This window comes from Ambystoma mexicanum, chromosome 1q (assembly GCF_040938575.1).
Source record: "Ambystoma mexicanum isolate Mex_15411 chromosome 1q, UKY_AmexF1_1, whole genome shotgun sequence".
Lineage (NCBI taxonomy): Eukaryota > Metazoa > Chordata > Amphibia > Caudata > Ambystomatidae > Ambystoma > Ambystoma mexicanum.
The window spans coordinates 61,805,986-61,832,506 of NC_090922.1; the positions used below are offsets into that span (position 1 = coordinate 61,805,986).

Sequence of the window (26,521 nt, forward strand, 5' to 3'; positions counted from 1 at the left end):
GAATGACAACATCAGAACAGTCACCGCCAGTGGTAACGCTCTTTTTTCTGAACAAACTACTCATTATCGCACACAAAATAAAACCTCTTTATATCTATATTTTTTCTCTCCACACTGCAATCACTCCCACAGGCACACACACACCGACGAAAGGGAAAAAAAAGAACTTCACTACTCAAAAACTTCACTTGCAAGACAACCAAATCCTATCTACGGTCAAACAGATTCTTGAATACTTGGAACAACTCATCACAAGTATCCTGTTCGTGACGCCAAAAATGTATTGCTTTCCCCAGAGTGCACGGAAAAACATAAATCACCAATGCAATTATAGAGCAAATACTTTGAACGCAGAAAGACTCAATAACTCGCAACCACACACTCTTAGAAGATAATCAGCACTTATACGGCTATTTATTCAAAGCTTAGAAGCAACCAGTGATAACATAGAAATAACTCACAAAAGTAACATAGACATAAATCACAAAAGAAGCAAAGAATTCAAAAGGAAATACATCACCGTGAGCGTAACTGGATTCCTCATCTCGCCCAGAAGCAGCTGGAAGACCCCGGGAACAGCCAGGCCGAGAGCACCACAGCTCACAGGCGTGCCGGACGTAAGCGTCGTCCTCTGGCTGAAGTCTCACCTGACCACCTCCGGGTTTCCGCATATATATACACTCCGAAAAGGGGTGGCAGTTCTCGAACCTTCTGGAAATGGCACTTGCGCAGTTGATGAGCAGCCGTCGGTTGCCAGCTGGGTCAATCGACAGCCAGCCTCAAGGAGCAGAGTGCCTCCCTCCTCTAAAAACACGCTCCGCGGAGAACAGTAACAAACCATGACAATGTTAGCTTTCCCAGCAGAAATGTCCTTGACCGCATACCAGGTTTGGAAAGCATGTTTTCGTCAGCAACGTGAATCGAACACTCAGCAAAATGTGTGCAGCTTCTCACTGTGGCATGAAGTAAATATCCATCATGGCTCCAAGCACTCCCAGAATACGGTGCGCACCAGCACCATTTTAGTTCAAGCATAACAATCGTCTCTGTGCAGGTGGGTAACAAGATGGTGGGTACAAAATGGCACAGGGTCTTCAGAGAAACCTCCCCGTAGACGCTCAAGCTGTTAGGCCTGGGCGACTGAAGTTGGTTAATCACCCGAACAGCCCTCCAGAACAAAGGAGCGACACAAATGGGTCAAGGCACGTTTACCAAGAGCCCCACAGTACCTGGAAAGTGAAGATGATGCAGCTGCACTAATGCAGACCTGGTCTCCTGTTCCTTGGTCATGGTGACTAAAGGAAGGACTCTGGATGGGACCCTGCAGCAGTAGGCGAGAGAGGGACAAAAGATTCTTAGTACTCCTGTGTCGGTCTGTGGTTTTGGTGCCTTTTTTATCAACACCAGGAGCGCTTACCACGGGTTTACTTGGTCCCACACTCTGGTGAGGGGACTCTGTGGAGAGGATTCTTGTTTCTGTAGGTCCACAAGGAGGCTACCGAAGTTCCTGCGAGATTCGATCACGGCCAGACGATGCACTGAAAGATGGTTGAGGTACCCACGGGTATTGGAGTTCTGCAGCCCAGGGAGGTCGCAAGACGTCTGGAAACGGCTCAAATTGAAGGTGGTATTGAGGCTGATTATGCCCACCAGCCAAAAGGAGAAAGTCATCCTTGGCGGAGCTTCCCTGTTGGTGCGAAAACTGGGTCAGGACATCAGCGGTGCTGGAGGTGCTGCAGGCGTCGCTGGTTATCTTCGGATCTTCAATTCCAGAGGTCGACTCTGCCTTCTCTCCCAAAAGCCTTGCATGCAGGGATCTGTTCATTCGGTCCTTTGGAGCCTGTCAAATCACCTGGTGGTGGCTGTCCTTGAAGGACAGCCAGCATCCCAGTTCAAACTGGTTTCTGCCAGGCACCAACAGACACCCTCCCTCCCTCACTTCCTGTCTCAGCAGACACTGGAGCCTTAAGCGGGCTTCACAAAGAATTCCCACTGAAAGCAATCTCAAAGACCCATCCCCACCCCTGCAATGGTAGGAGGGCCAAGAAGGATCGTACAAATGAAAAATGGCGACAAAAGAAGACTGGCCATTTTGGGAACATTGTCACCCATGGGTGCCTCACTGCAGCTGTGGAAACAGCCTGCAAGTGATTTGCACATACATGGTAGAAACATACACACTGCCACCAGCCATTTGTTTGCCTAGTACTGTAACTAGAAAGTTACAGGAGCAGTGGGAAAAGAGTTGCGGATAGCCCTTCAGTAGCCCACATAAGATGGTGTGCTGATCCCACATAAAGTTAAGTAAGATAAATATTTCACTACCCTTGAACATGTGTTCTCATGGGGAAAATGGAATAAAATAAAGGGAAGCCCAAGGGATTCCCCAGCAACACTGCACATAAGGTGCTGTGTGCTGCAAAAATCAATTACAGATGTCGGTAGTAAAACACATCGAGGAAAGCATGACACCATTTGAAGTAAAAAGAACTACAAAAGCAGTGAAAAAAGGTTCCCATCGGAGCAAAAAGAATGAGTGAGTGGGAAAACGTTCCCCTCACTCAGGAGAACCGATCAGAATATCCCAGAGTCAAGCAAAAGTGCTGCCGATCTCTCTGGTTAAAGGGAACTGGCACAGAACATGAAAATTCTCCATAACACAATGTAGCCAGTGAACCGAATGTACTTGCGGTTCAAAGCAGGGTCCACATACTAACAATTCAAAGTGCTTCCCTTCGGCATAGCCTGAGCACCACTTGTGTTTACCGAAGTACTAAAGTGATGGCAGCCCACTTAAGCAGGCAATCCATCCCAGTGTACCCTTATCTGGACGACTGGCTCATAACAGGAGACCCACCACAAATGTGTCGGCAGCACACTCGCGACACAATCGACCTTCTGTTTCAGTTCGGGTTTTCAATCGATGAGAGAGTCTTGTTCCCAGGAAGTAAACAATTCCTGGGTGCAATAGTCCAGTGCCTCATTATGTAGCTGGTCGTTGTTGGGGAGAAATTTTAGTTTCTGCTAATTTCCTTTAACCTGAGACCCCCAGCACTTTTGCTGCACTCTGGGCTCTTTTGATTTCAAACTCCTGAGCGAGTGGAGCTTATTGCCACTCAATCATTCTTTTTTCTCTGACTGGGATTTTTATTTTTACTGTTTTATGTAGTCTGGTAAATGTCACATGTTAAATGCAGGCATCTGCTTTTTGTTTTGCGACACCCACCACCCTATGTGCATTGTCGCTGAAGTCCCTTGGACTTCTCTTTATGTTCAAATACATTTTCTTGTGAGAACTACCGTTCCCAAGAATAGTAAGATCACTTTATCTTGCTTACCTTTCTTCTTTTGTGGGTCCAGTACACACCACCTTATGTGGGGTGCTGGGGTGTTACATTGTACCTCCTTCTCCCACTCCTCATGTAACTTGTTGTTACAACTAAATAACTTAAATGGCTGGTGGCAGTGGTTTCTTTTTACTACCTTTTGTGCAGGTTGCTAGCAGGCTGATTTCTCATCTGCAGTACAGCACCCATGAGTGACAATTTTTCCAAAATGGCCCCTATCCTTCTTTTTTAGCTATTTTGACTGTCCTTTGTCTGTAGGTATGCCTGGCTGAAACCAGTTCTAACTGGGCAGCTGGCTGTCCTGGAGGACAGCCAACCCCCAGGTGATTGACAGCTCAGAGTGTGTGAATGACTGGGATCCAGCATAAAAGTCGAGGATGTTTGGACTACAGTCGACCACTGGAACAAGGAATCCGAAGCAGAAAACGAGCAGACACCAGCAGCACCTTCTAGGACCGCAAAAACACTGGTGAAGCCTTGGAGCTGTGCTGACCCCGTTTTCACATAGACAGGGAAGACCCGCGAAGGACGACTTCCTCTCTTAGGCTGCTGCGACCAACTAGCCTCTATACCACCTTCATTTTGGGCCATCCCACAACTTGCTGCGACTTTCCCGAGCTGCAGAATCCCAAAACCTGGGGTACCTGGAACATTTATCGAGTGCATCGTCCAGTACATAGCAACATGTTGACATTTGTGGGTATGGATGTAGATGTCCTGTCGTTTTAGTACTGTTTCACAGTAAATGTCATACCTTGTGTTTTAAAATATAATTAGTACCCAGCGAGAGTCAAGCAGAATGCAACACGCATTCTGATTGGCTCTTGCCGGGTCGTTACCCAGCCGAGAATCCCTGTATTCTCGGCTGGGATTCCAGCTGCCTTGTCCATGGCGGTGGGGTGTGGCAGCCCCTCTGCCAATGAGGAGGCTCGGAGCGGGGATGGCCCATCCATGGCTGAGGAGCTGTTTTCGCCCTCCCTCCCTCCCTGCCAGGGACTCGTAAGGGTTTTTTTTGTTATCCCCCCCCACCTCCTGACCCCACTTACCTTCTTCTCTGATCTTTTGAGAACGGGACGCGCTGGGAACATTTCTTTTCCCAGCGCGTCTGCTCCTGATGGCCGCCATGGAAAGAAAAAACGGACTGTTTTCCCTTTCCCGGTGGCCATTTTCTTGGTTGTTTGTGGAGGTTTTTTTTGGGGGGGGGGGGTTTCTGTCCCAAAACACCTCAGAAAAAGGTGCTTTTAGTGCCCCGGTCACGCAGATCTTGCAGGCCGGGGTTCTAATGGCAATATGCCCCTCGCAGCGGGGCTTTGCTCGGGCCTAAAACTATGGGCCCCGGGGCATTACCTGACTTGGTAATGCCCCTGCCGCTCGGGGCATATTGCTTAATTAATGTAAAGATAACTTATAAACATCAGTTATGCATTGTGTGACATACTTTACAGTTGGTTCTGTTGGTAGTACTGAGTGTGCAGCATAATGTCATCAGAGACGCATGATAAACCCAGCAGGGATGCCATTTGTCTGCTTAGGACTGAGCAGCTTTTGTAAAGATGCCTGGACTGATAAGTTTACAGGATACCTTTACTGCTGTGAAACAGTGTGTACCTTTGGCACACAGTTTTTGTTCTACCCTTCTATGGCTTCAGGTATCCTTTGATGTTTTTGTGCATCAGATTTACTCTTTGCCATTTTAACTTCTCTGTTCTTTCATGCTTGCACCTTTTGGGCGGCCACATATCTCTGAAACGTGGGGCCTGGGAGGGAAACTAGTGCATGTTTCTGAATATGATTTTAGTGCCACCTGTGAGAACTCTGTGCTTGACTTAAGCATAGGCATGCATTTAATATTGAAAAATTATGCATCATTTTTAACCTTAACGTTTCTGAAGGGAAAACCCTAATTTCTGCAACGGTTTAATAAATGCATGTCATGTATTTGAATATAAAAGTAATTTCTTAACACTGTGTATGGGTATCGATTAGAAAGAACTCCAAAGTTCGGACTCAAAAGTGCTCCTCCAGGAGGCTAGCGAAATCCCTATATTCTTGCCCACTTGTTTGATCGTTCCCCTTTTCGCTGACCACCAATCCAGCCCCTGGTCAGCCATCAGGTTGACATTCCCCCCCACCCCCCTTACTAGCATGTGTCCCTCCCACCCATTCCTCTAATGCCACAAAGATCCTTCTCAAAAAAGGAGCTGGCCCACGTTGGGTGCATGTACCGTGGCCAAGGTAAACCTAACTCCATCTACCTGGCCCTTGAGAGCCAGGAATACGCCCCCCGCACCCACAAATCCCCTCTTGACCTGGATCCCTTTCATATGGAATGATCTCGCAAGCACGGTTCCCACCCTTTCCTTTTGATGGACTGTTAGAGGCCCAAAACATTTGCCCCACCACCCCCCTCCGCAATGGTGGTTCCTTTCCCTGCTTAAAGTGTTTCCTGTGGAAACAAAACGGATAACTGGAGGGCCTGGAACATATTATATGTCAATGATAGTTTATTTGGGGGAGTTGAGTCCATTTAGGTTGAGGTTTGCCACCTTCAGCTCAACCACAGCCTTTTCTGGGAAATGTTCCTATAACGGGAACCTCTGCCCCATCAGAGCTCAAACCCCAGGGCAAAGGGAAAACGCTAGTGATGCCTCACCCCCTTATCCTGGAGCCATTTCGTCAGGGGTCTACATTTACGGCATTGGTCCTGGGTGTTAACCGAGGGGTCCTGAAAAATTCTCACCTTGGCTCCTTCCTATTCTATCGAGCACAGCTCTGTGCTCTTTTGGTGGATTTCTTCTTAGTCACTGTAGTAGTTTTTTTGCCACCACTGAGCGCTGTCCCTCACCAGACCCTGCCCCCCTGTGTAACCTGTTAAATTTGATTTCCCTCTCCGATGGGACCCCCAATAGCTTGCGCAGCAACCGCAGCAGGGACTCCTCTAGGTCTCGTGGTGTTTCCGTGTCTCTGCCAGAGAATCCTCAAATGCGCAGATTGTGCCTCCTTTGCCTGTTCTCAATATCATAAACCTTGCATTGCACCTCCCGGTCCCTGCGTTAGGTCCAGGCCCCTACTCCAGCTCCCCCGCTGAAGGCCGTCTCAGGCCGGGGGGGTCACCGCTAGGTCTGGATCCTTTCAGGTCTGTCGCTGCATGCTCCTGTCCTCTCCACCATTGTGCTGAGGGGAGGGGGCACCGGCTCCACAGGGTCCTTTCCTCCGTGGTACTTTCCGTCAGCTGGCCAACAGTGCCGGGGTTTCCTCTCAGCCCTTTGTGTAGGGGAGGATGGGGGCTGGTCCTCCCCACAATTCGTCCGCCACACTGTGGGCCTCTCCGGCTCGCTGTCTGTGTCCCTGAGGCGTCCCCACCGCCTCAGTCCAGGAATCAACCTGTCGCTCCCGCTCCATTCAAGGTCCTGGAGCCGGGGGGGGCTCGACTCCTCAAAGCTCTGCACACCCTCCAGGCGTCTCCCCTCTGCTCATCTGGTATTTCTTATTACTAAATGTCAATGGCAGGTGCAGAGCCCCATTCTCACACGGCCATGTTCTTCCATGCCCCTTGGTGGTCTCCCTTTTTTCTTTTCTTAAATAAACAAAACTCACCCTAGCAATAAAGCTTTTGTAAATAGGAAGCATATATATATTTGGCCATCAAAGACTTAAGCTGTCAGAGTGAAATGAGTGCTAACAGCTCAGAATTACTCGGAGTGTTGTGGATAAGCCCGACTCTGAGAAACATAATGGCTTTATATTTAAAAAACCACAACAAGTAAATTGAAAATAAACTACAATCAAATGCTGCTCCTCTGGCAATCTGCCACCCTAGTCGGCCTTGTTGTAAATACGTCTATGTGCATAGTGTGTTGGGACCTAATGGAGTTCCACACAGATATATAAAATATACTGCCATTGTTAAGTTTGCCTTGCTGTTCAGACTATGCTGCTTTTTGAGAGCTTATTAAGACCAAGTGTGAAAAGCCCTTGCTGATCACTTTTGGTTGATATCCTCAGAACCCTCCCGAAGGCTAGTTTTGAATATTCCTCCTACAAGTAGGCAATCTTTGGGTACTAGATTTCCACCTAGCCTAGGCTTGGCTAAAGAAGCATGTATGACTCTACAACAACTCACTCGATGTTGGACCACTGCCAGAACACCTTCAGGCATAGTGAGTAGCTTGGTGACCCAATAAAGAATCTGCAGGCATGAAGATGATGGACCGGTGGCTCAGTCTTTGAAAGGGCTCCCTCTTGGGTTGAGAGCAGTACCAGCAGAGGTTGAAGTCCCACAAGGAGGATGCCTCCAAGGGTTCTATCCACCGGGCTCAAGTAGTTGATTGTTGAATGGCTCCACATCCCCTCCTAATATGTAAAATCCTAGGCTGGGACGGATTCCAACCCAACACTAGAAGGACCTGCACCATTCAAATGGGGAGGGAGTCCATCCATGACATCCGGCTCTTTCAGCAAAACTCTCTGGTTCTAATGTGCATTGGGGAGGTCTGCAGTCCCCTTCCCAGTTCCAACCATTTCACTTGCACAAAGAATTTCCCTGGATTCTTGCACGAGACCCACAAGAATGCTTCTCTTCACATGGTCCTTATCTGACCCTTGCCAAAGGAAGAAAGCCAATATGGACCGAACTAAGGCAATGCTTACAAAATTAGCTTTATCCATTTTAACCACTATCATGATAAATGGTTATCTCCGGGATGGGAGATGGAATATACAGGGGCATAGTTGGACACTGAAAAATGGTTGAGCTACCAATCTGCTAGCATTGCACTGAAAATAGTAACCAGGGAAAACTTTTTCCCCTACAACACTAGCCATAAAGAAGGTAGTCCCGCTACTAAAAAGGGATTTACATGAGGGTAAGAAGCTCACCTGCGGTAGTACTATAAGGACTGACCACTGCCCCAAAAACAAGTTAAACTCACGGAGCGAAAGTAAAGACATCCCTCCCAAACATTAGTTGCACTAGATCACACCCACCTTCACCGCCTTGATGCCCCTGGGTTTCGTGCGCCTAATAACTGCAAAAATAAATATATGCTGGTGGTCCCAATTAAGTGGATTTTGAAAGCAAATGGATTTCCTCAGTCTTCCACTGGCCTTCTGGACATCTGCCTCTCCCCTTGGATTCTCCAGTTATTCTACTCCTATAGGCAGGGCAGCTTATTTTGGACTACACGCTATTCTCACCAGGTCCGTGCCAGGGATATTTTTCATATTTATGCCAAATCCCCTCTGCATGTTGAGACCCTTCCCGATCTTTGTGTCTGTTCTCCTGAATTGAGTCGCCTTTTCCCCCCCTCATTCATTCCTTTGCACTGACTATGGGAGCCCTTGATGATTTTGTTTTTATTTTATGGAGTTATGCTTTCCTCCATATTTTGTAAGGCTTCTGTGATTCACTTTTGCAGCACATCGCAACTTTTTGCAGTGTTGCTGGGAGCCTTTTGGGCTTTCCTTTTTATTCTTTTTCGTTGAGAACTACTGTTCCCAAGGACGGGGCGGGGGGGGGGGATATTTTTTTTGTATCCTTCTTACCTTTTCTTTTGTGAGATCAGCACACACAACCTTATCTTTAGTGCTGAGAGGTTGCATAGTATCCCCTTTCTCACTGCCCCTGTAACATTAGTTAGTGACAAGCATACCTGAATGGTTGATGGCAGTGGACGTGTTCTACCATCTTTTGTGTGACTTGCCTTCAGCAGGAATCCTTTGTGAAGGCTGCCAAGGCTCCAGTGTTGTCTCCCGAGATGCCTTCCTGGAACCACCACCACCGCCGCCGCCGCCCGGGAAGCTCAGAAGAGGACGACTTCTTGGATTGGTGGGCACATTCTGTCCTAAAATGACCTTCAATTGAAGCTATTGCACGACGAACAGCAACCTTTTGGGCTCCAAACCACTGATACACTGCACTCGGGCTCGAGGCCCTAGGGTATCTTCTTGCTCTGAACAAAATCTTCCGAACCTTTGAACTCTTTGCGGCCCGCCGGATCCCCCTCCTCAAAGTCCCCTCCCCAGAGTGCAGGACTTAGCAAGTGAGGTGAACTGTTCGGACGAGAACCGTTCGTTGTTTGATTCTGTGAAAAGGTGCCAAAATCACAGGCCTGCGTTGAAGCACAAAGAATCCTTTCCTGGTGGCCCCCTCTCGACTGCTGCTGCGACATCCCTTCCCGAGCCCCCCTTTCGTCACCACAACCAAGGAACAGGAGACTGGGTCCCTCGCTGCTGCTTCATGGAGGTGTCCAGCTAATCCTTCATAGCTCCTAAGGTACTCTGGGGCTCAAGGTAATACTTGCCTAGAGTCTTTGTCACTTCTTTGTTGCTGGGGTGTTTGCCCAAGCCTAATCCATGTGTGCATAAGGGAACCTTTCCCAAGGTCTCTGAACCCTTTTTGACCAACAAAAGCTCTATGATTAATCAGTGTTCCAAATGATTCTTCACTATACCTTTCCTACATCTGTGCCTTGCCTGCCTTCCCTACAATCTAACTTTGAAGAACCCATACCTAGATCTGGATGGACTGCTAAAGCCTGAAGGCCTATGAAAAGTAATAGAAGTCTTGAAGCACTGACCTGCTATTGTTGGTGTTGATGATCATTTTATTCCTTAAACAGAACATTTCTTGTGTTAGTACAACAGTGGTTTTACTTTTGAACTGTTTATTACCTGTATAAATCCTACCTTCTGGTTTACTCAATTGAAGTATTACATTGGTTTTCTATTGTTTTAGTTTGAAATAGAACTACTTAGCTGAAGATTAGCTTTACCTTGTGTATATACAATAAATAACTATTTTAATATAACAACAAGTGTTTCTTTGGGCCTATGTATCTATGTATGTTCTAAGTTCTTTGTACTTACCTACAACTCGCATCTCCCTCCTAAGATCAGCCTGGCTGCTCTGCCATACTACCAGAACCTTGAGTAGTACAGGCTTCTTCTAGAAGTTGGGTCTCAGTATACCAGGGGAATAGTTTTGTAAAGTTCGACCACAAGTGGACTTTAGACAAACTCCCTTCACAGTTTGTCTAAGCAAATACTTCATGTATATGTCATTTCCCACATAGTTGTTTGGGTCTTTTCTGCTGGCAGGGGGCCTACTCGCCGGCCCATAGTCTGGGACAGACTGTGATCCCCGCTGACGATTCTAGTTTTACACTTGATCACACAGAACATACTATTTTTAATAACATCCTTAAATTGCGTTCTGCTGTATCTTGAACAACCCTTCTGCCCTCAGGAGAATGCTTGCAGAAGGCCCTATTGCTTAGCTTTGAATCGGTATCTTTCATCCCCTACCCACTGGGCAGAGAAACTGTCTGAATAGTGTGAACCCCATCTTTTAATGTACTTATGATTTTTGTAGGTCTGGCATCGCGCACGATTGGTTTTTGGGATGTCATTTACAGATGTTATACAGATGCTTGTATGATAAGAAAACAAAATATTATAATGTCTGAATTTATCCAATTGTCCTGTTTTGTAGGACCACATCTAACATGACCAGAGTGTTTTGTCCAAACTGCGGTAACAAGACATTGAAGAAGGTTGCAATAACTGTGAACGAGGATGGCAGTCTTCAAATGCACTTATCGCGCAATCCCAAGGTTCTCAACACTCGTGGACTACGGGTAAGAAGTGTTAAATTCTGATTTTAAAGCGCCCTTCAATTTCTAGTTGTATTCCCTTTCCTCCTTTTCACATGCAGACTTTGAGTAATATCTTTCTAAGATGCTTTCTGTGAGATTCTATCCAATTGCACCTCCACATGAAGGGAGTTCGGGGGGGGGTGGTTGGATGGATGGATGGATGGATGGATGGATGGATGGGTGTGTGTGTGTGTGTGTGTGTGTGTGTGTGTGTGTGTGTGTGTGTGTGTGTGTGTGTGTGTGTGTGTGTATATATATATATATATATATATATATATATATATATATATTTCTGAGGCTTGTGGAATCTGCTTAAATCACATGCTGTGCATAGGCCGACATCTAGTGGAAGCTGCGGAGTATTAGTTTGTTTTTCGAAACTCGAAAATGGGCGTCGACACAGGGCGTGCCAGTAATACTATCCCTAGTGTGACGTCCACTGTACCCAAGATCCCTCACGCGTCTAGGATCCTCAGATTGTTTTTTACGCCATACTGGTCAGAAGCATTTTGCGGAGACCCCTGGCCTTAGCCATACTTTTGCTAAAATATTGATTAATTTACATCCTTTCCCCATCCCAACGTCGAACTTCGACACTCGACGCCGGCTTGGAGAAGAAATCGACCGTCGGCTGCTGCACAACGGATTTGGGCCTCGGAAGGCCTCTGGCCTCGGCCCGGGCCTTGGAAGGCCTCTGGCCTTGGCCCTGCAAGTAGGGAGAGTGGGGGGTTGGACATACTCTACACTCTTGGTATATAGGTACACCTTATACATTTCCTACACTTACCAGCCCGCTGCCTCAAGGTGCGTATGGAGGGTACCCCTTTTCAATTCTGCCCCAAGGGCAATCGCAAATACCCTTGGGTCGACAGGCACGCCACGTGCAATCTCTGCTTGCCGAGGGACCACCCCGAAGCGAACTGCAGAGCTTGTAGTAGGTTTAAACCTAAGACACTTAAGGACCGTTCGACGAAGCGTTGGGCCCACCACGCCAGGCAGGCGGCCATGGCAGCGACGCCGTGCTTTCGGACGGCGAGGGCATTACGGCGTCGAAAGACAGCCGAGCGCAGGTCCCCGACCTCGGAAGGTCGTCCGACAGAGCGGCTATGGAGAAGACCCCCCCCCGGCGACACAAGATCTTCACACACCACTCACACAAAACACACGAAGTCCAACCGAGACTCGACTACGTCGAGTTCTCGGAAATGGGCACAAACAGAACGGTCCGAATCGGTGTCCTCTGGGCGTTCTCGATCGAGATCGCCGCATGTCTCCAGGCAATCATCCACTCTTGCCACGAGTGCCTCGCTCCCTAGGCTAACAGAAGTTCGATCGTCGGAGGACGAAGACGACTTCCACCTCCAGGCCGCTCTCCAGGAGTCGGAGCCCGCAGACAAGATCAGCGCGGCCCCACGTTCGAAGAGACGCCAGGCGTCGCAAACCTCCGGAGCCACAAAGGGTCAGGGAAAACACTTTTCCACTCCCAGGGAGGGGGGAAAACAGCAGAAGCAGCAGCCTCTGCACTCTTCCACACCTGTGACACACTCCACTCCTCCTAAACAGACAGACAAGACCAGGTCTGCTGATATTTCTAAAACCAGCAAATCTACTCAAGATAAATCTCCTAGACTTTCTGAGAGTCATTCCCAGTTCCAAAAAATGGTTGAGTGATGACAGATAGGGTCATGTCAAAGATGTCTTCTTTGGCAGACTTTTTTACGATAAAAATCCAGACCATTTCCTTTCATATAATCCACAAGGGGCTACACTCTCAGGCTCTAATGATCCTATCCCCCTGAGTAAGAAGCCCCGCTTTGAGACACCGATGAGGTCTACAGACCCCTTCGAGGTACAACCATACTCGCGGCCATACTCACTGTATCAAGGAGAAACTTCCTTTGGTGAGGACCAAGATTTTGGCATGGTAGAAGAGCAAACCGGGACGGGCTACTATGGGGATGATGAGGACCAAGAAGAGGAAGACCCTGAAACCTACAGAGTAGATTCCCCGGTAGAGAAGGAAGCCCCGGTTACCGACTCCCCTGTCGATAACCAACCCCTCCTGAACGAGGTTCTCGCACGAGCAGCAGAACATTTCCATATTGACACCCACGGTGTCCAGGAAGAGAGGGACTTTGCCGAGGAGTTAGTGGGAGAAAGGAGGCCTGTTGTCCAGACCATCCCTATCCTTAAGTCTATTCAGCGAAGAATAGACCTGTCCCTGGTGAACCCGAACCTCACCAGAGCAGTCAATCCCAGAGTTGAAAAACTTTTCAGGGCAGCCCAGTCTGACCCTCTCTATATAAGAGGACATCTGAAGCCAGACTCCCTAGTTGTCACTAACACTCGTAAGAGGGCTGGAACACCCTTGTCATCGTCCGAAGCTCCTCCAGACAAGGAGAGCAAAAAACTATATGGTTTCGGCAGGAAAGTAGCCTCAACATCCGCCTATCAGGCAAGGATTGCAAACTCCACCACCCTGTTGGCCAGCTACAACTGCCATCAGTGGGAAGAAGTCGTGGCACTCATAGCCTCTGCACCAGAACCCTTAAAGGGCCAGTTAGCACAAATTTCCGCAGAGGGTAGAGCCGTGTCTGGTTGCATTTTAAAAGAAACTTTTGACGCCGCGGACAACTCAGGCAGATTGATAGCAGAAGGTACTGTTATCAAGAGACATGCGTGGTTACGGCAGTCTGGTTTTAAGGCAGAAACCCAGGCATCATTGTTGGACAAACCGGTGGAAGCCGATCTGTTTGGTAAGGCGGTTGAGGACGCGCTGAAAAATGCCAAGGACGAATACAAGACACTCAAGTCCCTTGGCCAGTTAACCAATAAACCCCCTAACCAGAGGGGAAATAGTAATTTTCGTCGCCCACGTGGCCAAAATTCCCAGAGAGGATCAAACTATTCCCAGGGGCAGGGTACACAGTGGAACAACAGCCAACAGTCTACCCAGGGTTACGGCAGGGGTAATGGGAGAGGACGTGGTAAAGGCAGAGGCAGCCCCAGTAAAGGAGGCGGCACGCCTCCACCAAAGCAGTGACGCTCAGTTCAGGGTCCCTTCTCACGCAACCCCAGTAGGGGGACGCATTTCCAACTTCACCCAGGCTTAGGAAGGGATCACATCAGACAGATGGGTGCTGTCAACAGTATCCGCAGGGTACTGTATAGAACTACTGCAGCGTCCCCGGAACCATCCACCACGACAAAGAGTACACTCTTTAGAACATCAGAAGATTCTCCTCGAGGAGATCGCCAATCTGCTAGCAAAGGACGCGATAGAACTCGTCCCGGGACACCAGGTAAACAAGGGTATTTATTCAACGTACTTCCTTGTGCCAAAAAAAATTTGACAATGCGCCCAGTATTGGACTTACGGCCTGCCAACAAGTATGTCAAGCCCCAAAAGTTTCGTATGACTACGCTACAAGAGGTAATCCCCCTCCTAAAAAAGGGGATTACATGGCAACCTTGGATATGAAAGTTGCTTATTTTCATATTTCCATGTTCCCAGCGCACAGAAGGTACTTGCGCTTCAAGGTGGACAGTCGGCACTACCAGTTCAAGGTACTGCCCTTCGGGATAGCTTCGGCACCAAGGGTATTCACCAAGGTACTGGCGGTGGCAGCTGCACACCTACGCAGGGAGGCAATCCCGGTGTACCCTTATCTGGACGACTGGCTCATAACGGGGGAAACCCCAGTAATTTGCAGAACAAACATTCAAAGGACTATCGACGAATTAGGCTTCTCAATCAACGAGAAAAAGTCAAGCCTGGTGCCAAGCACCTCCAAACAGTTCCTAGGAGCAATCCTAGATACTCAAGAGGGGTTGACATTTCCTTCAGAGGAAAGAATTCAGAATATACTACTGCAAATTCCGCAATATCAGTCCGGTCACCAAATAACGGTACGCAAAGCAATGCGTTTGCTGGGCATGATGGCGTCATGTATTTACCTGGTCCCCCACGCGCCCCTGCGCATGCGTCCCATGCAGGAATGGTTGGCGAAACAGTGGTCTCAGGCAAGTGGTCAGTGGGACGATCTAGTGGTCGTTTCGCCAACACTAGTACAAAGCCTTCACTGGTGGACAAGAGAGAATCTTGCACAGGGAAAACCCTTTTACGATCCCGAAGTACAGGCAGTAGTCACTACCGATGCATGTCTGACGGGGTGGGGAGCTCACCATCTCCACCACACAGCTCAGGGTCTCTGGTCTCCCTCAGTGGCCAAGAACCACATCAACCTGCTAGAGCTTCTGGCAGTATTCAGAGCGCTTCAAGCGTTCGAGCCCCACCTACTAAACCTGTCAATTCAAATCCGTACGGACAGCACAACAGCCATGTTCTACCTGAACAAGCAAGGAGGGACTTGTTCGCCAAATCTGTCCATGCTTGCCCAGAAAATCTGGATATGGGCACTCAGACGGAACATCTTCCTGTCATCACATGTTCCAGGGGAGTTCAATTCCCTAGCGGATGCTCTGAGCAGAGACTCCCTCCCAGAGGAACACGAATGGGTTCTACACAGAGAGGTCGTAGAAGATATCTTTTCTCAGTGGGGTGTCCCCACTATAGACTTATTCGCCACAAGCGAAAACGGACAATGCCCAGGATTTGCATCCAGGTTCCCCCAACGAGAATCCCAGGGGAACGCCCTGTGGATGAACTGGTCTGGTATGTTTGCGTACGCTTTTCCACCAACTCCTCATCAGGAAGGTGGTCAACAAGATGAACAGAGAGTCGATGACGCTCGTCCTAGTTGCTCCCATGTGGGCAAGACCACCGTGGTTCCCACGCCTACGCAGGATGGCGGTGTGCGAGCCCATCACCAGCCTGGTACAACCTACTGTCCCAGCACCAAGGTCAAACAGTGCATCAGCAACCCAACTCAATGAACCTGGCAGCATGGCTCCTGAGGTCATAGAGTTTGGACATCTCAATTTACCACAGAGGTGTATGGACATCCTAAAGGAATCTAGGAAACCAAACACAAGGCACTGTTACTTTGACAAGTAGAAGAGATTCGTTATCTGGTGCCAGAGTAATCAACCCAGTTGATTGCACTCCTTCCACTATTGTTACATACATGCTCCACCTGCTAGATGCAGGATTGGTTTTTAACTCACTGAAAGTACACCTGGCAGCCCTGTCGGCATACACCACTTCCCATAACAAGGTCTCGTGGTGGAAAGTACCAGTAGTTAAAGCCTTTATGGAAGGAGTAAAGAGACGTCACCCTTTTATTTCAAACCCACCAGCAGGGTGGGACCTTAATGTGATGCTATCTAAGCTCATGGGCCCCCCTTTCGAGCCCATGCATAAAAGCAGTCTCAAACACCTGACTTATAAAACGGCCTTCTTAGTAGCTATTACTTATATAAGAAGGGTCAGTGAAATTCAGGCTCTGTCAGTGCAGGATCCCTTCTTTACTGTCCATAAAGACAAACTGGTTTTACGCACACACCCTAGGTTCTCACCTAAGTTTATATCTAAATTCCACGTAAACCAGTCCATCGAGCTTCCGGCTTTCTTCCAGGACCCTCAAAGCTCGGCTGAGGTGAAACTACACACCCTAGATGTGCGTAGGGCGGTCCTCTACTATGTAAATAAAACCAGACCTCTAAGGAAAACAGAGCAACTGTTTGTCTCCGTAGCTACAGGCAGAGGGGGGGGGGAAATCGCGTCTCTAAAGGTGCAATCTCAAAGTGGATTATTAACTGTATCCAGCTGTGTTACTCACTCTCTGAAAGAACTCTGCCTTTCACGCCAAGAGCCCACTCTACTAGAGGCATTGGGGCCACTCTGGCTTTCATTGCAAATGTACCCCTTGACACCATTTGCAAAGCAGCTACTTGGAGCTCTATTCACACTTTTACTCAGCATTACTGCATTGACACCCATTCCAAGGCAGATACACAAGTGGGACAAGCGGTTCTAAGACACTTATTTGCTCATGACCCTTCTCACATCCCACCTCTTCCTTCTTCAGGTACTGCTCGCTAATCTATGCACAGCATGTGATCTAAGCAGATTCCACAAGCCTCAGAATGGATACATTACTCGCCGTAATCGTATTTCTGATGCTTGTATCTGCTTAGATTCACATGCGACCCACCCTTCCTCCCCTCTGAGAGAAGGCGCATGGTTGCTTGTAGTCTTACCTTTCTATCTGCTTGGATTATCTGTACTCACGCTACTCCTCATGTCAAATAAAATACAATCTGAGGATCCTAGACACGTGAGGGATCTTGGGTACAGTGGACGTCACACTAGGGATAGTATTACTGGCACGCCCTGTGTCGACGGCCATTTTCGAGTTTCGAAAAACAAACTGTAATACTCTGCAGCTTCCACTAGATGTCGGCCTATGCACAGCATGTGAATCTAAGCAGATACAAGCATCAGAAATACGATTACGGTGAGTAATGTTATATATATATATATATATTTTAGTGTAAGACCATGGAATTTGGATGATTTCTGTGGTACTTAGCAGGAAAGCATTTGGAAATGGCTGAGGGGGGCACAAAACCTGTCATGGGTGATACCAGTCATGCATGTGAGATTTGTGGCTAGCAGTTACACTGATGGTTAAAAAATGTAAATGTAGTGTGTTGGTTTGGGCAATGAGTGGTGTCCCGAGACTGCCCCCTCCCCACATCTGCCATTGCCAAATCTTTGTTGCACACTGTGTACAATAAATCTATTTACTTGAGAGAGTTAAAGTGGGAAAGGGAGGTTTTGACCATGGCAATGTGAGATTGTTAAATGGAAGCGGTCTGCAGAGACCAGTGGTAGGATTGTAGGGAGGAGACCAGGCAATTATTTGCCTAGTCGGGCCTTCTTTCATGTCTTGCTGTAACTTCTGGGTAGAATCCCACATAACCTATACAGATTCCTAATGAAGTCCACCACAAAGTATGACTTGCTTGTATTAGTTTTATAGTTGGTACACTGCATTTGGCTCCTTAATATCCTAGATTAACTGTTGGGCCCAGTTTGGTAAGATTTTGTAAAGTCCAACTGATATGGGACTGCACAAGACTGATCAATTGGTATTAGGCAGACCCAACTCTTAATATAGTCCTGTACTATATAAGTTGGTAAGTGACTGAGCAGCCATGCTTATGCTAGGAAGGGTAATGTGAGCTGTACAGTAGCACAATGAAATCAGTAAACACTTACACACTTAGTTATATTACTTTGTTTATAGATCCACAAGGCAAATCGAACCTTCTTTAAAAAAAAAAACAGCAACTAATAACTTTAATTAGAAGACCAACAATGAAGGTGATTAATTATTTTCTTTGCTAAACATGTTTCAGCACACAGTGACATCAGTCAAAGGTCAGTAGTAGCACTTACTTTTGCTCACCATTACAAAATTGGGTTGCAGTGAGTGGGAAAATGGTTAAAGTAGAACACACTTTAAACTGTTTCAATAGTTGGTTTCTCCAAGAGGGTACCCGGTTTCGGTAGCACCGTTACTATCACTGATCTGGTCGATTCCGGGAGGGTGCCTCTTGCCATGGCTCCCTCATACATACTTAGCAGGTGGGGAATTATCAAGTCTGCATATGCTTTATAAAATGTGGCTGTTAGACTGTCTAATCCAGGGGCTTTACCATTGGGGAGTGATTTTATGGCCTTGCAAATCTCCTCTTCGGATATTAGGGCGTTTAAAGCGTTTTCCTGTTCATGATCCAACCATCCCAGTGCGATCTCATCCAGGTAGCGTGTCAATACATTGCGCTCAGCAGTATGGCATGAAGTGTATAATAAGAGTATAGTGCTTGAAGAATTCTTTATTAATCCCCTGTATGTCCTTGACAGAGTCCCTATTCTGACCTATAATTTCTGCTATAGGGGCAGAGTGTTCTGGTCTAATGGCCCAGGCCAATGTTCTACTTGGGCGATTCCCCTTCCCCATATTTAACTGCTAATTTTGGGTCTCCCAGTAATCTCTCCTCGCTAGCCGCTAATTGTCGATATTGTTCCCGGCGTGCCTTAAGCTCAAGACTGATCTCACGAGAGTCCAAGTCACACTGCTTATTCTCTAACTCTCTAATGATGTCTTCTAGTCTCCCCATGGACCTGCGAATGGCTTCCAAGACCCCTCCTTTTGAAATGCAGCACCCCCTGACATACACTTTAAAAGCCTCCCAGATTGGGCCCTGGTCTGGGACCGAGTCTTCATTCGTTAGGAAGAAGGACCTTATGTTGTGGCTTATCTCTGCATGGAACGCCACGTCCTCTAGGGCCGTGGCCCTAAAGCGCCATCAGAGGTGACTGGGGAGGTTGGAGATGCGAGCTATTACTGGTGAGTGGTCAGAGAGGGTACGGGGAAGTATACTGGTGTCTGTAACTTTCCTGATGATTGAAGAGGTTTCCATGATATAATCGATTCTAGATGAGGTGTAATGTGCTCCGGAGAAGATGGTGTACTCTGTGGTGTTGGGATGTTGGCATCGACAAATATTGTGGAGATTGCGATATGCAGAAACTGAGGCCCAAGCTCTCGCCGCCTGAGGAAGGACTTGCTTTGATGTATGGGACCTATCCAGGTCTAGTGTGAGCACTAAGTTGAAATCACCTACCCAGATCATTTCATAGGATAGAAATCTGCGGATATGCCTGGCGCACTGGTGGAAGAATTCCGGGTGTCCGCATTAGGAGCATATATATATATATATTTATAATGAGGAGTTTTGTACCAGCCAGTTCCCCTGCTAAAATTATGTATCTGCCCTCCTTATCTTTGATTTGTTTGTGAAACCTAAATTGTAGAGATCCATGAATGTACGTGGCCACCCCTCTAGAGTGTGAAGAATAAGACGCGCAATACCTATATATGCCCCACCCCGCGAATTTGGGGAGAGGTGTGTCAGAAGCCAGATGTGTCTCCTGCAGGCACAGCACGTTGACCTTGTGCCTTCTACTGAAGTTTGCGATTAGACCGGTCTTTTTCTGATTTGTGAATCCCCTTGCAATCCAGGACATTGTAGTGGGAGACTCCCCCGTTTCCCCTCTTGTTACGCGTGTAGTCATGTTATGCGTGGAAATCTAGCGCCTAATATCCTGATGTGCGAGACATGTTCAGGTTTCTTGGTCCCAATCTTGCTGTGGTTTATGTTCCTATTGTAATTCATGCGAGTCATTGAATTGATGCTAATGGAAGTACCTGTGTCCATTGGGCAAAACGTTTTCCTTAACTTCCCAGTACCCACCCACGCCAGAAACTACAACCTACGGGCTCCCTGCCCACCCCCTTGAAACAGAAAAAAAAACAAAGCCGCAGTGCTTTTTAGGGTCTTTTTCTACGGCCACTCTGTCTTTTACGTGATTCTCCTGTGAGCGCCCTGAGGCCTTTGTGTTAGTGATGCAATAGAAAAAATGAGATGGATAGAAGGTGGCTCTCCGGCTGCATCATGCACTGTCATCGGTTTGAGAACCGACTGCTGCCCAGCTGTCTGAGAGCCCACGCCTGCGATTGCTGCGACAATGGCATTCCTGGCTGGTGTGCCCCTGCTGGACATCTGCAGGGCTGCTACGTGGAGGTCCACACACAGCTCAACAAGTTCTACTGTGTCGACGGGGATTCCAAGGAGGAGTCCAGAGTCGGCCAAGCAGTGCTACGCAACCTGTTCGCTTGAGGGGAGTCTGTTCCAGACAGAGTGAATTGCTTTTGTTGAGCCTTGCCACCTCCCGTGGTTGTGTAATGTTTTACTGCTGTGTATTCGTTATTCATGAGCATGTGAATCCATGCCAGACCCCATACTGGAGAAGGAACAAGTTACTTGCTTGTAACTATTGTTCTTCAGCATGGGTCGGCATGGATTCACATGCGAACCCTCCGTCCTTCCCCTCTGTGGCTCTTCTTGGTCATACTACCACTTTACGTGCTTACCAAATCCGAAGATGGCTGCCAGAGGAGAGATTTAGGGAGGGGACTGTCATTGGCTGGGGGTAGTATGACGCAGGGGACAGTGATTGCTTTATGGGAGAAAGTTTTTCGAGGGGATTGGGTCCTCCGACGTATTCCATATCTATGACATGTAATCCCCACAGCTGTGCTGATTACATGTCATAGATATGGAATTCGTCGTCGAACCATCCCATCGAAAGAACGTTACCAGGTAAGAAAGTAACTTGTTCTTTTAAGTGAAACTGTTTTTCTTTTACCAAGGATTCCCAGCCTGACAACTAGGAATATTCGTGAGCATGTGCATCCATGCCAGACACATGCTGGAGAACAATAGTTGCAGGTAAGTAACTTGTTCCATCCATTTGGTATACGTTGACTACTACATCAAGGATGAAAACCGTTTTTTGGGCAAAATTTCAAATCAAATCTATATGGGGGATTAGGGATATAATTAATGTGGGGGGGTATATGGGAGAGGGTTACGGTGGGGGTTGGGAGTCCTCCATGAAATGACCTAATAAAAACTGCAGGTTTTCGTCCTCGATGAACATTTTTCATTGTAATTACACCAATCCGTCCATTTATGTCTTTCCTTTTTCGTATGTCTCTGGTTGATGTTCCTCACTGCCATCCATTCACAAACCCGTCGTCTCTTCCTCATATTCACATACCGATTGTAAAGCACCCTTCGAAAGGACTGGCTTCATTTGCTGTATCGCTGTATCATCTGTTGTACATCATTTTCTAACAAGTTGACATTCATGTTGCTCAATAAATAGAAGATGCAAATTCTGTTAGCTGAAATTAGGTAACCAGGCATTCCTAATTCAGATCTAGCACATATTCTGAAGGACAGTTGCAAACTGCTCTCGGGTATACATGTGCTTTGCCTGTTGTACTTGATCCGGTTTTGAAAAAGTAACACGACAATCGCAATGCTCTATCTTCACTTTAAATCTTTTGCCTTTTTGTCTCCCCCTTAGTTTTCCTTGCCAATCCCGAAGGGTGGTAAACATGCACACAATCCCCATCTCGTTGATGACCAGCACTTTCCCCAGCAAAGACTCTCCAAAAAGGCAAAGCAGAAGACCGATGCTTTAGATCCAGATTATATTGCCAGCATCTCTCCATTTGCTGAAAATGATATCTACAGCCGTGCAGCTAACCTACAGATCCGGGATGGTGCTTTGGGTGCAGGTAGACGGCGGGTGAACCCAAACACGACCAAGAAGAAGTTTGTAAAGAAAAGATGATTCAAAATGTGAGGGAAAAGACACAAGCTATCTTCCTCCATGCCAAGCAATAGGTTGAGACAGAAGAGATGTTAGTTTTAAAAAAAAAAAGCCATTTAGTTCTTTGACATGTTCCTTGTATCCTTTCTGTCTGTGCAGCATTTAAGTGTCGATATGACGAGAATGGGGACATCAACCTGGAGGTTATAATCTATTTGGCTTTGGATTGGGAATGCATCATGGAGAAGGGAAGTACTTTCTTAAGGGAGCTTTCTCTTCAGAATTGTCTGGGTGGAGACGGGATGAAGCAATTTTACTTGCATTAACCTATCCCTTTTCAGGTCCTCAACGGAAGACCACCTTTCCTTGAATACATTGTCCTGCCCTTGTTACGGGACAGATAATGGGCCACTGTTAGAACAATGGGTTCAATCAGATGTACAAATGTAATGTACATTGCCTTTATCCCTGGTCACTGGACTTGTTTTTTCAGTTACACGGTTTACTTTAATAATTCACAAGTCCTCTGAAAACTTGGGCATGTCAAATGGTAACTTCAGTGCTAGAAAAGGTGTATTCAGAAAGCAGTTTTTAGCAACAACACGTGAGGGTACTCTTTGTCTACCACATTTTCATCAGCGTGTCTCTGAATCTGGGATCTTGTACAAAGAAATTCAGGATAACTCCAGTTTTCTCTGAGCCAGTGGCCTCGCAAGTATTGTTTCAATCTTTGAGCTCACAGTACTGCTTGGACTCCCTATTTGAGCTTGTTGGTGTTCCCTCTGAATCTGTTTGCCTCTGACCTTACTAAAAAAGGAAATTTTTCCCAAGAAACAAGTGTTATTTTTTGCTAATTCCCAAACACACTACTGGCGACATCAGCAAGTCAAAGAATAGTGTCCGAAAACCCTGCAAGGTCAACTGATTTCACTTGAGGATCCATTTGGACCTGTGTTGCATTGCATGTTTCTTGGGACATTCGCTCGTGCCCGCTCACTCTCTCTCAATGGGATTCTGCTCATGTGCCATGAGACCATTGCATCATTGGAGAAGCACACCGCTAGGTGTATCTTATCCATCCTTGCTGTTAGCAGAAGGCAAGTATGGGTAGGATGCCCATGGACTAGTATGCACATCTTCATACTTTCTTAATAGGCCTGGGACCTAACGCTTCTCTCCCGCTTATAATGTAAGATCTCCATTAGTGATCTCTGACTGTTAAAGTATGTACATGCTCCACATTAACATCAGGAGCCAGAGGAAGTGCACATTTTAATGTATTTGCTGTTAAATTGCTAGTTGCACTGCCTGCTGATCGTGTGCTAAATAATTACTTTCCTTTATTATGTACAGTAATTCTCCTTTTAAAATGTTCGATGGAGAAAACCAAAATAAAGTCTGCACCATTGCGCACTATTTTTTCATTTGTCTTGCAGTTCTCACTCAGAGGTATTTGTGTTCTTTGAAGCGTTGAGCTGCCAGCAGAACTCTCCCTTTTTTAGGATATAGATAGCCTGCCATGGTTGTTCAGGTGTATTAAAAGTATTTAGATAATGTTTTCGTAATAGGAGTACCCCTAGGCAGATGCATAATCTCCATATGACTCACTTTTCTATTCAAAATGCTCCTATGTACCAGAGCATTTTTTAGAAAGCCTTTACCCTGGTACTATTCATACATTCCCATGGATAGGCAAGCACCCTTTGTTCAATGTGACCTTTGTGGAGTGTTGACGCAAGGTGTACTGGAGGTTTAGGCCCAAAACACTTAAACAAGAAACCATGTTAGGCAGTGTATGCAGACTGACTGGCAGATCCACAGCCTTGGTGTCCAAAAACTCTGTAGAGGAGGGAGAGGTCGAATGGTATCTGGACCCAAGGTTGCCTATTGTTAACATGTGTCTGAACTATGCCTTTTCATATTCACAAAGAAGCCACAACAGATTAAAGAAAATATTCATGGAGTGATGTGTCTGCAGCTCTATTGTTTTGAAGACTCCACGCCAACTCATGTTACTCATTGCTACAGCATTGTATTAAAACGTAGGCTATATGCATGCTGCCAATATAATTTCTACTAAAAGGCTGTTAATGTAGCTTTTGTACAACACACTGGTGAGGGCTGTCGAAACACTTAACCCTGTGATGGCCCAAAAGCACACAGACAAAAATAAAGCCAAACCTCTTAGAGTAGCAGAGCAGACAGGCTTAACTCTCAAAAGGGAACAAGGTACAATTATTTCATGCACTTGTCCACAGAAAATACACAACACAAGTACTTAAAAATATATGCATTTATTATGTGACACATAAATTAATCTGGCCAAATATATACTTCATGAAGTAAGATATTTAGTGTACAAATACACAGCATGTTATGGCACTACTTACACCTATGTGGTCACCATCTAAGACGAGCCAACATGTAGTGTGAAGGGGGGGGGGGGGGACCTGGACACTCGCACAGTTAATAATTACCTTGTGCCTTTGCAAAAATAATAGTTTCAAAAGACACAAGCCATTCCTTTAATATATTGTAGATCCGCTACCTGGTGGTAGGCACAAACCTATAAACAGAAGAACCTGTAAGGAAAGAGAACCAGACATATTTAAAAGCACAGTAAAATAGTCACACTGGATACTTGGACCAAAAATAACAGTATTTCTGGCCTTCTAGAGGATAGGACCTGAAAAATACAAATGCAGACATCCCATTCAGACAATGCAAGAGGTATCAAAACCCTTCCAAAACAAAGCCAGGGGAAACCAAACAAATCAAGATACATTTTAGAAATGGTTACTGTGAAAAACAAGGTGGTGTCTCGCCCACTAGTCGCCAGGATCTGTCATCCAGATGGTCGGGACACTCCTTGCTTTTGCATCCAGTTCCTCGGGGTGGACCAGTGCGGTAGGATCACCTGGGTGAGGGGTCTTCGGGAGTGGGACGCTGCATGGAGAGGAGCAGTATCCCATATGGGATATTTAGGAGCTCTACTTTTAAAGCAATATACACTACCCTTGACGGAGCGGTCTGGCGCTGCATGAATGCTCAGTCGAAAGTCTCTGTAAAGTATCCAGCTGAGAATTGGTAAAGTGAAAGTGAGAAAGGGAGCATATCAAAGGAGCGAGTAATTGTGAATCGAAGCGCTCCTGCGACGGGTTGAGCAAAATCTCGCGCACAGTCGAAAGTCTTTGTTTACTGTAGTAAAGAAAGCTTGGAAAAGTAGAGAAAGTTGGTCCGAGCCTGGCAGACGGAGATCAATTGAAAGCTTTGTGTTAAAGTGGGAATGAGTCCGGCAGAGGGAGACCCGGTGTGAACAGTGAATCACCCAAGAAGCTGTGCATAAGAATCCTCAGGAGAAATGAACTTTTGATTGTTTGTCGCATCAGGCCCTCAAGTAATAGACTTTGAATGGCAAAGACACTTTGGCACAGAAGGCCCTCATACTGAGATTTGAACTGCATCCTCGTGCTAGAGAAGCCAGAGACTGTGCTAAGCTCGAGTGTGCTACCTTTTCCTGTGCTGAAAACGCTGGTAAGGGAAGCCAACGGCTTGAATATTATGACCTATCATTTCTTGAACATTTTTTTTTTCTTTTGCAGAACTTTGTTATGCACACTATTTGTATTTAGAAGTAAGGATTGGCAATAGGTTTATTATTGTAGGCCCTTTTATGATTGCGTTATTTCATGGTCGCAGCTTGCTCCCATCTTTAGATGTAGGATTAGATGGGTGCTTTTCAAACCCGATTGTAGTTCAATAAACACCTTGGAACTGTGATCACTTGAGTCTGTCTTACTGTTTGATAACATGCCTTCCTTACATTACCAATGCAATAGTTAAAAGTAATTACTGCGTAAAAATACATGCACAGTTGAAGTGGAGAGCAGAACTTTGAAAATGTTAGACATCACTAGTAAGTACTAAAATGTTAGCTCTTGGCCTAGAACTCCTTGAAACCGAACTGCGTACAGGAAAAATGTCCAAAGGCAAGTACCAGCAAAGTCCCTTTAGGAGAGTTCCAATCGTGCTTGAAATTTCCTTCGAAATAAACAGGAAATAGGCCAGCCACACGTATGAGGAAAATAAAGCGAAGTCTCAGTTCTTTTTGTAAATTGTTTTTTAAATACATTTGTATTGTGCATTTGGTTATGCAACAAACATTTAGCATATTGCTTTAAAATAATGTGGCTCAATTATTTTATTAAACTATCTGATTCAATACAACACACATGCATTATTACAAATATCAGACGAAACATCTATCTCTGAAATACCAATAAAATATCAATACCATTAAAGTGCAACCATAAAATGCTAATCAAATAAGTATTCGGTGTCCTAACAATAATATCCAAATA

General features: G+C 46.4%; 1 protein-coding gene across 2 annotated transcripts in view; it reads left to right on the forward strand.

Moving 5' to 3' along the window:
• The window catches only part of NOB1 (NIN1 (RPN12) binding protein 1 homolog), a 174,968-nt gene extending 151,392 nt beyond the window's left edge, over positions 1-23,576 (forward strand). The window contains exons 8-10 of one of the 2 annotated variants that reach the window (XR_011283341.1): positions 10,840-10,984; positions 21,190-21,268; positions 21,912-22,044. Coding sequence is in view for 1 of the 2 variants with exons in the window: in XM_069635518.1 (XP_069491619.1) it covers positions 10,840-10,984; positions 21,912-22,181 (415 nt within the window). In the remaining variant the exon portion in view is untranslated. Of the gene's footprint in view, positions 1-10,839; positions 10,985-21,189; positions 21,269-21,911 lie in introns of both variants that reach the window. The other variant, XM_069635518.1, reaches the window with a different exon arrangement.
• Positions 23,577-26,521: the final 2,945 nt, after the last annotated feature.